This window comes from Sorex araneus, chromosome 9, assembly GCF_027595985.1.
Source record: "Sorex araneus isolate mSorAra2 chromosome 9, mSorAra2.pri, whole genome shotgun sequence".
Lineage (NCBI taxonomy): Eukaryota > Metazoa > Chordata > Mammalia > Eulipotyphla > Soricidae > Sorex > Sorex araneus.
Window position 1 is genome coordinate 27,146,738 of NC_073310.1, and position 14,358 is coordinate 27,161,095.

General features: G+C 44.0%; 1 protein-coding gene across 1 annotated transcript in view; it reads left to right on the forward strand.

Moving 5' to 3' along the window:
* The first annotated feature begins 1,088 nt into the window (after positions 1-1,088).
* Positions 1,089-14,358, forward strand: part of ERO1B (endoplasmic reticulum oxidoreductase 1 beta) — a 57,380-nt gene continuing 44,110 nt past the window's right edge. Inside the window, exon 1 of the mRNA XM_055147495.1 lies at positions 1,089-1,428. Within this exon, the coding sequence (XP_055003470.1) occupies positions 1,327-1,428 (102 nt within the window). The 5' untranslated portion in view covers positions 1,089-1,326. The remainder of the gene's footprint in view (positions 1,429-14,358) is intronic.

Genomic DNA, 14,358 nt, shown 5'->3' on the forward strand with positions numbered 1-14,358 from the left:
TTAGCAAGACACAACAGTACACTTGGTTTAATATTCTTGCTCTCATGGTCTTTGAAATTCCCAGTGTTTTTGGAACCGGTGTTATGCATTTTTATTTTGCACTGTTTTGCGTTTAGTTTTGCACTAACATCACAGACGGTGTAGGTCCCACAAATTACGTTGGCCTTACAAATTATGAAAGTGCTCCAAGAGACAGAAAGCACCAAGTGTTCCCCCAAAGAGTCCCAAGCTTCAGTTCCGAGACCTGTGAGCACATTACCTTACACGACAGAAAGAACTTTGCAGGTGTAATTCAAGATTTTGAAATGGAGAGATTCTCCTGGGTTATCTCGGTGGGCGCATGTAATCATAGAGGTGCATAAGTGAATAAGTGCGTGTTATTGTCATAAACGAATAAAAAGAGGGAGGTAACGACGCGAGGGTCAGGAAGAGAAGGCTTGCATTACGGGACCGCATGGGGTGCCTGGGATCAAACCCGGGTCGGCCACGTGCAAGGCAGATGCTAACCCCATTCTTGAGCTTGCATGCTGTCTGCTTGCGCTGACACAGGGGTGGGTGTGGGGCAGAGGATGACTCCACCTCCAACCAATCTCAGCCTAGAGACACCCGCTGCAGAGTTGAGGCTACCGAGAAAGTGACAAAGACAAAGCAGGCGCTTCCACTGGAAGTCCAACATCTCCCATCCTCCGTTCCAAACTAGCCTAGAAACGGGGCCAGCCCTACAGCCCCGTGGATGTGCGTTGTCGGCGAACCCCCGACAACGCCCCCAAACAAAGAGGCCTCCAGCTCCGTGTCCTGGAGTAACTAACTGCCCGGGAAAAGGGGCGCGGCGACCGTGGCCTACCGCGGGCGAAGACGCTCCGCTCCACCCGCCGGGAGCCTCCTTGTTTTGGAGGCCCGCGTGGTCCCGCTCCATTGGCCGCCGCCGAGCCCGAGGCCCCGAGGAGGCGGAGCGGCGTCCCCAGTTGTAGTTCCCGGGTTTGCCCGGCCGCCGGCCCCGCCTTCCCGCACGAGGCGTGCGGGAGGCCGCGGGAAGACTACAACTCCCAGAAGGCCCCGCGCGCGGAGGCGGGGGGCGTGGCCGGGCGCCGTGGAAGCCGGGGGCGGGGCCGCCGGAGGGATGAAGTGGGGGCGCTGGGTTCTCCAGCCTCACCGGTAGCGCCCGAGCGCCGGGGAAGAGCGCACCCAGCGTGGGGCCGGCTCGCAGACCTCTGACCCTGGAGTCTCTCGGCCGCCGGGAGCCGTCCGCGTGGGTCGTCGCCCGGGCCGCCCGCCGTTCCCCGGCCCTGAGGGGCCCGGCCGGCCGCGGTGGGAGAAGAGGTCAGCATGAGCCGGGGGGTCCGGCGGGCCGGCGCGGGGCAGGGGGCGGCGGTCGCCGTGCAGCTGCTGGTCACCCTGAGCTTCCTCCCGAGCGTCGTCGAGGTCCAGGTAAGCCCTCCAGCCGGCGGGGCGGGGACCCCCACCCCCCCACCCCCACCACCACCACTCACCCCCCTACTCCGGATCGAACGCCCGCGGCAGCCGCGAACGGGCCGCGGCCGGACGCTGAGGAGGTTTGTAGCGAGCCGGGAGGTCTCGGGGGGCTCCTGCCCTGACGGTTTCGCCCGGGAAACGTCCTGCGAGCCACTCGCGGTGCCACGCTCGGGGAGGGCGGCTGGACCAGGGCAGTCAAAAGAGGAAGATGGTGCGGGTCCCCAGAGGTGCTTGTTTTTTTTGTTTTTCCCTCCTTGCTGCTGCTGGAAGGAGCGTGGCGGAGTGGGGGGGGGCCGGCATGCAACCCCCCCCTTCATCCGCGCCGCTTCGTTGCAGGGAGCGCGCCGGGTGCGGAGGGGACCGAGCCCGCGGCTGCCCTGCCGCCGCCGCCGCCGCCGAGGGGGTCCGCGACGGACGGGACCGAACTTCCCTTCAACTTTGGGGCTCGGCTGTGTCCCGCCGCCGTCCCCCGGACCCCCGACGGCCGCGCGGCGGCACCGCCCCGAGGGGAGCCCCCGCTGCGGACGGGCGGGCGCGGAGGTGGAGCTGGCGCTCAGGGTCTGTCCCGAGCGGTGTAGGTGTAGGTGACAGCCGTGTCCTCCACGGACTGGACATCGAGGGAGTCCAGAACCTTTCGCCTTCCTGTTTGCTGCCTCCCCTCCCCGGCGCAGTAGAATTGGAGGAGACTGCTGCCAGGTGGCGGGTGCCAGGGCTGGTCTGCACCTGCTGCAAAGTGGCAAAACTGCGCGGGGGGGGGGGGGAGGCGGTGCGGGCGGGGGGGGGGTCCTCAGGTGGCCTGATAATGACGGGAGCTGGCATTTGAGGCAATTAATGCTCGCAGCTCGGGAAAATGGAAGGTCATGGAGATAATAGCTGGGCAAACATGTTTTTGTTACTTTTTTTTTTCTTTTTTACTTTGTTCACTCCTCTCCCATGCGCTAAATTTCTGAATGCCTGACTATGCCATGTGTGCCCCTGGGTGGATATATTTTAAATCAGTGTTGAACCGAAAAAAAAATTAAAGGGCAAGGTTTTTGCTTTGGGACTAGGGACTTGACAAAAATGCAGAATCTCAGGCGGGGAGGAGATTGAAGGGCTGGAGTGTATGTATCCCCAGCACTGTGTGTCCCCAGCATCGCAGGGAGTGGTTCCCAGAACCCGGCCAGGAGCACCTCCCCACCCGCCACCGCCCCAAGCACAGGGCAGTGTGGCTCAAAACATTAAAATTATTTTTAAAAAAATCACGCAGATTCTGTAGTCCCCCCACCTCTCTATTCTGATTTCCTGGGTCTGGATGTGACACAGGAATCAGCATTTTGTTTTATTTATTTATTTTTTAATTTTTTTTATATTTTGATTTTTGGGCCACAACCGGCTTTCACTCCTGACGGACATAAGGGGCTGTATGGGCCTCTGGGGTTTGATACCGGATTCCATCAACCCCAAGGCAAGCACCCTACCCACTTTACCATCTCTCTTGCTCATCCACGCCTTCCCCCCCATCGACATTTTAAACATTGTAAATGGATGTAATATTGTTATTATATTTGGAAAACGACTTTTAGAATCCCACTTCTTATATAATGTACACCTGGGCCTGTCTGCTGGTGGCAAACTTTATGAATTGTCGTTGCAGAGTCATTTTCTAGTTACTGGTTGTGTGTGTGTTTGCATTTAGAGCTTTTGAAACTGAGATTTTTTTCTCATTTTCTTTTTTATTTTGAGCAATGTATTGAGTACTTTGTTGCCACTCTAGAAATGTTATTTGTATTAATGTCTTATTGCTTATGTTCTTAAAATTTTATTCTGTCCATGTGAATGAAATTTTGATGAAAATGTATAATTCAACAGTTGAATACTTGTGCTTAGTCAAAATTGCATTCTGCCAAATTTCAAAAGCAAATGTGTTTGATTCTTGGTTCCTGTGGTACTTTATAATATTGTATTTGATCATTTTATTTCATTATTTTTTTGGTATTTGGTCATTTTAGTACTTTTACCTGTAATACACTTAAACATGCATGATCTTATTGTTATTTGATATGTCTCTCAAAAGTGAGACTGTTGGGGCAACTAAAGTTCAAAGAGCTTCCATGACTGATATCACGCCTGTTAGGTGAACAGAGTAAGACTGGCCAAGCTCCCTTCTAGTTTTGCTGCTAACATCTCTGTTTGTTTGCTTTGTATGTGAAAATAAGGCAGAGGGAGACTCAGACAATTTAAAAAGTGTATCTAACTTTCTCCCTTAAACTATATTGTAAGAAAAATAGTAAAGCATAAAGGAAAGAATGATGTTTTCTTGAAACCTATTTCTATTCACAATTAACTGTCAAGATAATTTGACTGTTTTGTAATAAAAGCATAAGCATTTCTAATTTTTCCCCACCCCAGCATTTTTATTTTTAAGCACAATATAAAATGATAGGCATCTGTATATCTCACGTCCTATTATCAGTTACATGCAAATATGCTTTGTGATATGGCAAAGCTTAAGAACTGAAGAACTAAAGCATATGAACTAAAGAACTAGCTACAAGAGTTAATTGTGTAAAAAAATTTAGTTACATTTATATTTTTTAAAAAATCATTTCTGGGTCCCATGAAATAATAGAACCTCTGCTATGGGAGGGAGGGAAGGAGGGAGGAAAGGAGAGAGAGAGAGAGAGAGAGAGAGAGAGAGAGAGAAGAGAGAAGAGAGAGGAGAGAGAGTGAGAGAGAGAAGTTTAAAACTGAAGTAGTGTTGTTCAGTACCATTACCCTAATGATTCCCCCAGATCCTTAAGATCTTGGGGTCAGAGAGATCTTATAGCATAGCAAGTAATAAGGTACTTGCCTTGCACATGGCCGGCCTGCGCTCAATTCCTGACATCCCATATGGTTCCCCAGCCAGCCAGGAGTGATCCCTGAGTCCAGAGCCAGGAGTAAGCCCTGAATACTGTCAGGTGTGGCCCCCAAACAAAACAAAAATACAGAAAAAAAGCAAACCCTGAAGATCTTGAGCTTCTGCTTTAATATCTAAATGCAGTGGCATGAACAAGAAATAAAACCTATCTTTCCAAGGAGAGGAAAGTAAAAGGAGACCCCACCATAACACTTGCACTCGAGAAAGTTACATCCTCAGTATAATGAGTGAATGAACAATGAACCCCCCCTTGCTCAGAAGGGGAAAGTGAAAGCTAGAGAAGAAGAAAGAGATGTTCTGGAGAATTTGTGGTCATGAGCCAGCTTCTATACAGGTTTGCAGACTACATTCATGTTGTGTGTTCTGGAAAAAAATTAAGAAGAAAATTTAATTTTTAGCCATTCCAGGTTGATATGCTCCCAGTGTTTTTTTTTTAAAGCGCTAATATTCAATCTCTCTCCAGGAATATATTTCCAACATGAACTCTGAAGAATTATTGAAATTTGGGCTGGAGAGATAGCACAGCCGGTAGGGTGTTTGCCTTGCACGCGGCCGACCCGGGTTCAAATCCCAGCATCCCATATGGTCCCCTGAGCACGGCCAGGGGTAATTCCTGAGTGCAGAGCCAGGAGTAACCCCTATGCATCACCAGGTGTGACCCAAAAAGAAAAAAAAAAAGAATTATTGAAATTAAAAGGCTAAGAAGAATAAATAGTTAACCTCCCCCAGTCCCAAGCTCTGTGCATCAGGTTAGACATTATAGGCTGGGGACTCGGGGTAGAATATGTGGTTTAGTGCGCATTGCAGGCTGTAATCCTCGAGGTCGCCCCATACCCTTGTACTTGCCCATGCAAGAGCATTACTTGAACAACTTTTTCTTTTCTCTTCTGTATTAATTTTTCCTGCTCATGTACTTAAAAGATGCTGCTAATATAATAATAATAATAATTGAAATAATAATAATAATAATGAAAAAATCCTGCTACTTTCAAATTCTCTACAGACCCACCTGTCTCTTCTGGTTTTGCTCCCATTTTCTGTTCCTCATAATAGGAAAACTCACTAGATGATCTTTGGGAGTTAATTTGGCAGTTCGAACAGGGGAGCAAAGCTACTCACATGCCCGCGATAGAACAGCAGCCTCTAATAAGAAAAGGCCATCCCCCTCCATCACACCCACAGCTTCAGGAGGGGCACATGAGTGGTGAGGGAGGAGTAGGACACTCATCTCACCAGTCAGGTCAGCTGAAACAACCATGGTGATCCGTGGGTAACAGATATTGTTAGATCACCTTCACATCCTCAAGGGCACTTTTTCTTTTTTAATTGAATCGCCATGAGATACAGTTACCAAGCTTTCATGATCGGGTTTCAGTCATACAATGTTCCGGCACCCACCCCTGCACCAGTGTAATACATTTCCCACCACCAGTATCTCCCCTATCCCTCCTGCCACCTCTATGGCAGGCACTGCTCTCTCTCTCTCTCTCTCTCTCTCTCTCTCTCTCTCTCTCCCCCCCTCCCTCTTTACCTCCCCACTCCCCCCCATTTTTGGGCATTATGGTTTGCAATACAGATACTGAGAGATATGTTTGGTCCTTTGCCCACTTTCCACACACATCTCCCATCCAAAGCGATCTCTTCCAATTGTCTTTGTCCTAATGGTCCCTTCTCTGTGCCAGCTGCCCTCTCCCCCAGCCCTTGTAGCAGGCTTCCAACAGTGGAACAATCCTCTTGGCCCCCCCCCCCCAAGGGTTTCTTTAACCCTTTTATTTTCATCCTCTCTTCTGTGTGTTTTGCCCTTACCACACCTCCAAAAGTGCTCTAGTCAGGGTCACTGATAGCTGTGGGTTTTTTTTTATGTCTTGCAAAAGAGTCTTAGTGTGTTTTGCTGTGTCTCCTCCACTCTACATTGAAAATGATTTGACTCTCAGGATTCAAATCAGTATTCTTAACTCTGTATTTTTGTTATCGAATTTGGCCCCTTTGCTTTAAATAACACTTACGTAATTGACTCTTTATATCTTTAGACTGTCACTGTCACTGTCATCCCGTTGCTCATCGATTTGCTCGAGCGGGCACTAGTAACGTCTCCATCATGAGACTTGTTACTATTTTTGACATATCAGATACGCCACGGGTAGCTTGCCAGGCTCTGCCGTGGGGGTGAGATACTCTCGGTAGCTTGCCAGACTCTCCGAGAGAGGAGGAGTCGAACCCGGGTCGGCCACGTGCAAGGCTAGAATTCTCAATTCCATGAGAATTGAGAAAATGGTCAACCTTTTTAACATCCTCAAATAGAGGATTGATAACCAACAGTTTTTTTTTTCATTCTTTCAAATCTGCTATTTCCACTACTTTCATCCCTGACCTACCTGTAATATGGTAAATATGACTGGAGGCTTTATAATAGCAGATTCCTCTGTCTAGCACACTTTTCTCATGTATTCATGTGGGTGACTTGTCTACTTTCTTAGGTTTCTGCTAAGGTGTCACGTTGTCTGATTTGTCCACTTATCCATAAATAGTTGTCTTCCCTGACTTCATTATCAAGAGAAACCCTCTGACTTTATACTTTGTACTCCGCATTTCTCTTACCTTCTACTTAAAATTCTCCAGTGGCTTTGTATTTACTTACTGTACTGTACTACAAAAATTTATGTGGTCTTTGTTCTCTATTCCTGGAAGAGCCTCTAATACACTTGGAATTTCCTAGGAATAGCAGTGTTAGTACTTCTGTTATCCATCCAGAGCTCCTTTCAGTCCCATCTGTGCTTGTGCTGAGGTGCCTTATGTGGGAACCCTTAGGTAGCTTCAGAATAGATTGGTCACCTGAAAGACCAGGTGATTAGAGGATTGTGGAACTTTCAGCCCTACCTACTGCCTCAAAATTCAGAGAGATAAATTGTAACTTGATCTCAGAAAGCTCTTAAAACTAAACCTAATAAGCTTGCAAGTTCATGGGCCTGAGCTTTCTAGTTGGATTACTCGAGGAGAGCTCTTTGTTCTTTCTTCTTTTTTTTTGTTCCTTCATATACCTTGCCTTATGACTCTCTTTATTTGATTTATTTTACTTCATTGACTTCATTTGTCTGTAGACAGGTGTTTTCTTGAGTTCTACAAACCATTCTAGCAGTTATTGAACCTGAGAAGCTCCCCCACCACCTGAAATACACACACACACACACACACACACACACACACACACACACACGCGCACAACCCACCCCACCCCAGTTTATAACCAGTTGAAATATTAGTGACTTTGGATTGACTTTTAAAGTGGAGGTGCGTCTGTATCACTGAGTCCTTAACATATGGGGTCTACTCTCATTCTAAATAGAGTCAAAACGGAAATGTTTTTGGTTTGATTTGGAGCCATACCTGGTGATGCTCAGGGCTTATTCCTGGCTCTTTGCTCAGGGACCATTTTTGGTAGGGTTTGTGGAAGGAACCTTGTGGGGTGCTGGGGATCAAACCCGGCTTGGTCACATGCAAGATGTAGTATATCTTCAAGATATTTTGGGGGTTGATTTTGGATTTTGTTTTGTTTTGTTTTGTTGGGGGGTCAGACCTGGATTACTTAGGGATTACTTCTAGCTCTCCACTAAGGGATCACTGCTCGTAGGGTCCATACTGGGGATCAAACCTGGGTCAGCCGCATGCAAGGCAAATGCTCTGCTCACTGTATTGTCTCTTTAACTCCCATCAGAATTGAATTGGGCACCTACATGGTATCAGAGAGTTGGAGATTTGTTGATATGAGGAAACAACTGAAATCAGTAAAAGCAAAAATATGTATAATGGTCTCACTTTTCTTTTTAACTTCTGACATAGTCTCCCTTACTGTATCTGGAAAATTCTGGGCAAGTTTATTGCCTACAGCCCTTCCTACTTAGTGTTCAATGCTTAGAATATGTCCTTTCCTCCATCCGCAGGAATTTTTGTGAAATTTTCTGTAACTGTAATTTTAAATTGGACTGGGGCGGTAGCACATTGGGCAGAGCTTTTGTCTTGCACGCAGCCAACCCGGGTTCGATTTCTCTGTTCCTCTCAGAGAGCCCAGCATGTTACCGAGAGTATCCGGCCCACACTGCAGAGCCTGGGCAAGCTACCTGTGGCGTATTCGATATAACAAAAACAGTAACAACAAGTCTCACAATGGAGACGTTACTGGTGTCCGCTCGAGGAAATCAATGAACAGTGGTACGACAGTGCTACAGTGCTATAATTTTTAATTATTTCTTTATTTTCGGAAGGCTCTCCCAAGCAGTGCTGGGGGTGCATGGCTCCATCCCAGAGATTCTTGGCCAACCACAGTAGTAGTTGTGAGGGCTTGAGATTGTGTCACTGCTCAGCATCAAGTTCCTGAGGTTGCAGGAGCCACCTCACCAGTGTGCAGCGGCCTCCAGGTCCATAATCCCCAGTGTTCAGGGGACCATGTGGTGTTGGAATTGACTGAACTAGGCCACATGCAAAGTATGTATCACAGCAGTGACAGTGACATTCTTCTAATTTATATGCTAGACCTTAAGTACAAAATTTTTAATGATCAGGAGCCTGGAGCAATAGCACATGAGGTGGGCATTTACCTTGCAGGTGTCTGACCCGAGTTCAATTCCTGGCACCCCATATGCTACCCTGAGCCTTGCCAGAAGTGATTCCTGAGCACAAAGACAAAAGTAAGCCCTGGTGTGATATAACCAAATAAAAAAAACAAATTTTTTTCAATGAACAAGTAATGAATAAAACATAAATGCAAATTATTCAACATGAAACCTGGAAATTGTATGTAAAAATAAAAATGAGAATTTAAGAAATATGGAAAGGAGAGTAAGATGATCTACTGTTTCTGATTGGAATTTAAGAAAGTAGAATGGAGGGACTGGAGCCATAGCACAGCCGATAGAGCTTTTCCCTTGCATGCAGCCGGCCCAGGTTCCATTCCTCCGTCCCTCTCAGAGAGCCCGACAAGCTACCGAGAGTATCCTGCCCACACAGAAGAGCCTGGCAAGCTACCTGTGGTGTATTCAATATGCCAAAAACAGTAACAAGAAGTCTCACAATGGAGACGTTACTGGTGCCTGCTTGAGCAAATCGATGAACAATAGGACTACAGTGCTACAGAATAGAGAGAAAGTAATAACTACTTAATGAAACGAAAAAGAACAAAAAGGTTTGGAATTTTAATCAGTTTATTATATAATTGTATTTAAGAATGTCTTACAAAACACTAGAATATTTGCCTATTACAAGAAAACGTGCTTACTAGACTTATGACTTAATCATAAGTCATAAATTAATGACTTAATAACTCCCATTTATAGATAGTAGGATTGTAAATGGGTACAGTTTTTGAAATAGACTTGTCATTCTCTAGTTAATTGAACTTGTATGTATAGTAAATTCACTCCGAAGCATATATCCTATACAAAATATACCCTATTGTATTGTAGTTAAATCTGGAAACAACATGAATATGTAGTTGCATTAGTTTCTTATAACTATAATAAACTACTGTAAACTGAGTTGAGCTTTAAAAGAAAAACACACGCAAATAAATTTATTACAGTTCTTAAGATTAAATATGAGTCCTATAGGATTATGGGTCCTGTAGGATTAGAAGAAAGGTGTTGGCCAAACTTCATCCTGTTATGTTCTTGTTGTTGTTTTGAGGTGATATTCTTTATTGAGAAGTAATTGGTACAGTTTTAGGTTTGTAATGTAGAATTTGATGCTTGCATATATTGCAAAATGATTGTAACCACACGTCTAGGTGAGAGCCATTCACTTACATAAGAGCTTAAGACTCACTTTCTTAAGACTTGAGCATAGAATTGTTTGTTGATTTTCTTCAAGTGCCTAGAGATTGTTATGTTTGTTTGTTTGTTTTTAATCCATCTGAATAATCAAGATTATCTTGCCATTTTAAGACCCTAAATCACATATACAGGGTTGTTGTCTTTTTGTTTTGTTTTGTTTTTGCCAAGTAAAATAACACTCACAGGTTTTGAGAATTAGGGAATGGCCATCTTTGGGTGGGGAGTAGTAATTCTACCTGCCATTGGGTTACCAATAGAAAAATTAAGTTGTAATACCCTCTTATAACGTAACACAGCAGGGAAAATGAGTGAGACACTCTGAAACTTATTATTTTGAATAGATGCCATAATCAAATTGTTAACAAAAGAAACACATAGCAGAAGAATTTACAAAGATTCTATTAAGTTAAAAACTTAGTGAAACCTGTAAGTATATTGTTAGGGATATGTCATGTGATTAAATCATTTTAAAAAGTAGAAATAGTTATCAAACATAAGGTTTATTATCTTCAGGGGAGGGATAGAAATGTAATTAAATGCTTAAAAATACTAAAAATCATTTTATTTTTATATTTCAAACATGTTTTGATTGGGGCTGAAGAGATAGCTTGGTGAACTCAGGCACAATCTTTGTGTGCAGAACACCCGGGGGTGTCCTCAGCTCACCATGAACTCCCAAGCTCTGCCAGCGTTCACCCCCAAGCACTAAGTCAGGAGTACTTCCTGAGCATTACATGTTGTGACTCTAGAACCAGAATATTAATTTGGGCAGGTGGAGGATTAAACACTGTGTTTTGTCATACTAGAAGTAGTCTTTAAGAGCTGGAAATATGTACATGGTATATTTAATGAGCCCAGCCTGTGTCACAGTTCAAGTATTTCTGATACATATAATGGTCTACGGCCATACCACCCTGAACGCGCCTGATCTTGTCTTGTGTATACACTGCTGACACAGTTTGGTCCCTGGGCCCCATATGATCCCTTGAGCCCCTTCAAGAGTGATACCCGAACAGACCTGAATTACATATAATGATTCGCTTCGTAAATGACAGTAGTTCAAGATAAGAAAGGATAGACATTCGATGAAGCTTTTTAATCATTTTTTGCAAGTTTTTTTTGTGTGTGTGTTTGCTCTATTATTTTCCCCGCTTTAGGAATTTAGAGTTTGAAATTTTGTAATAAGGTAGAGAAATATAATAAAGTTTTATAGTGACAAGATTATCATTTAACCTTGGTAAGATTTTGTTTTCTTTGTAAATAGATTCACAGAGCCAAAATTCTTGATGATGATTTCCTTGTTATTTATCTCAAATTAATATAGCTTAAACTCTCTGTGTTGTTCAGATTTTGTGAACACTTTGTATTCCTGTGGGGAAGGTATGAGAAGGAAACAACTGGGATAGACTGATTTTCATTTTTTGGATCATTCTTTGCATATGTTTTTCCTAGGGATCATGTGACTAATCAGGCTGAGTTCCATTTTAAATTTGTTTTGTTTGGGGGACATATTAGGTGGTACTCAAAGGTCACTTCTGGCAGAACTTGGGGGTCAATTTAAGGTCCATTCAGGTCTGTTCGGGTATCACTCTTGAAGGGGCTCAAGGGATCATATGGGGCCAGGGACCAAACTGTGTCAGCAGTGTATACAAGTGTAACAAGGCAAGTACCTTACCCACTGTACTATCTCTCCAACCCCTCATTTTAATTTTTAAATTTAATTTTTCACTGAAGTAACTTTCCATACTGTTGTAAAAACTTAATAGCGGGGAATGTCATATACCATATATCCAGTTTCTCACAATGGTGTCATTTTGAAAAATACAGTCAATATTAGAACCAGGACATCAATATTAATGCAGTTTATTTATGCACAATTCTCCTTCTTTTTTGTATATGTATGTATATTCTAAACTTTTTTTTAATGCCTGAGATTTTGAACCCAGAACCTCGTGTATGCAAAACATATACTCCTCCAAGTTTCAGATACTTTTATCACATGCATAGGTTTGTTCTGTCACCACAATGATACTAAATAGCAGGGAGGGGCTTGAACTGTGGCTCAAATGTTAGAACAAAGGCTGCGCATGTATGAAAAGCTGGGTTCAATCCCAGCACCACGTGTCTCTCTGCACGGCCCCCACTTTTACCCCTGTAGCAGCATAGGTATACTGCTGCTACATGCTACATGGGTATACTGCTGCTACAGGGTATACAAGTATACCAAGTCACGAGTATACCAAGACATTTCATAATCAGAAGGATCCTAAGCAACCCAGATATTCTCTGAACTCTGTCCTTTTGGGGGTTTATGTAGGTTTATTACCTTATGCTTGATTAAATCATTGGCCATGGGTGATTGAGCCTCCAGGTGCTTGCTCTAGTTCCCTCCTGTCTGGTGAAGGATGGATGGGACTGGGTTTGTCGGGGGGTGGGTTCTGAAAGTTCCAGTTGGTTCTCCTGGCAGCCAGCCCCTCCTTAGATATGTTCCAAAAGTTATCCAATTTCTTAACACAAAAAATATATAGCTTTATCATTTTCATCCTTTAAGTGATTTCTAGATTTTTTGGAGTTCTGTACCCAAAAGGGAAGACCAAATATGTGTTTTTTATATTATAAATCACAATACTATATAACAAGGGTAGGGCGTTTACCTTGCATGCGGCTGACCCGGGTTCGATTCCTCCGTCCCTCTCAGAGAGCCCAGCAAGCTACCGAGAGTATCCCGCCTGCATGGCAGAGCCTGGCAAGCTACCCATGGCATATTCGATATGCCAAAAGCAATAACAACAAGTCTCACAATGGAGACATTACTGGTGCCCACTCGAGCAAATTGATGAACAGTGGGATGACAGTGCTACAGTGCTACCTGCTTCTCACAGCACCCCCTTCTCCAGCTTCCATTCCTTATTCCAGATCCTAAATCACTAGAAAATAATATTCTATTTATTTTTCATCCCTAAATTTTTGTTATTAATGGTCCCCCACACACACACACTCAGTGTAAATTCCTGATGATCCGTCCACGTTATGCCGATCAGCAGTGAGTCCCATTTTAAAATTTAGCTGAAGAATCTTAGAGAATAATTTAGGCTCTGAACTTACCTTGCAAAAATACCAATTTCTCTTCAGCTAATAAATACTTTCAATAGTGGGTAAGAGCATGCATTTTATTTAGGGAGGCATGGGCTCAGGGGTGCCTCCCAAGCAGTGCTCAGGAGGTTCAGAGCCCCCACAGAGCTAAACAGGCTGGCAGCTGGGTACCAGGCCCAAGTATGCTGCGCTGCAAAGGCCCTGCAGTGCCAGGGATTGTTATCCCATTGTTGTTCAGGGGCCACCAGGGCCACAGCTGGTGGTGCTAAGGGCTCTTCAGGGCTGCATCCAGCAGTGCTTAGGAAATCATATGATTTTGTACATCACAGCGACCCAATGTCAGACATGCACCTTAATCCCTGTACTTATTCCTAAAAATAAGAACGTGTAGTGCTGGAGCTATAGTACAATGAGTATTGTGTTTGTCTTGCGTGTGTTCAGCACTGCAGGCAAGGTTTCATCCCTGGAAACCTATATCCAAGCCCACCAGTAGTGATCTCTGAGCACAGAACTAGGAGCAATATCTGAGCACAGAACCAGGAGCAATCCCTGAGCAAAAGCTAGATGTGAACCGCAAAAACAAAACAAAAATAATTTTTTTGAAAAAGAGAACATGTATTTTAAAGTGTGATTAAAGTTGGGATTAAGTTTGATTTCTAGTTTAGAAAATGTGGTTTTTTACTTGCTATCTTAATTCCCTACACATAAAACAAGATAATAGCTGTTTCTTAGGATATTTAAGAAATAAGTCAGGATATGCAAGTCATTCTTGTAACACCATGCATTTCATATAAGTATTACATAAATAGCAATCTCAAAGAAAAATAGAGTCACTATAGTAGTATTATGGTATAAAGTATAAGTCTGTGACTTTTAAGTTAGTCTTGGAAGAAATTGCTCTAGAATTTCATTGACTACCCAGATTTTATATTTATCTCCCAGACAAGGGAGGCACATTCTATAGCTTTCTTTTTTCAAAATGGTATATGCCATAGTTAATACTATTTCTTACTTAATGGACAGTAATAAAAAGTGACTGGTGTTACATAGTTTTTTCAGTACCCTTTC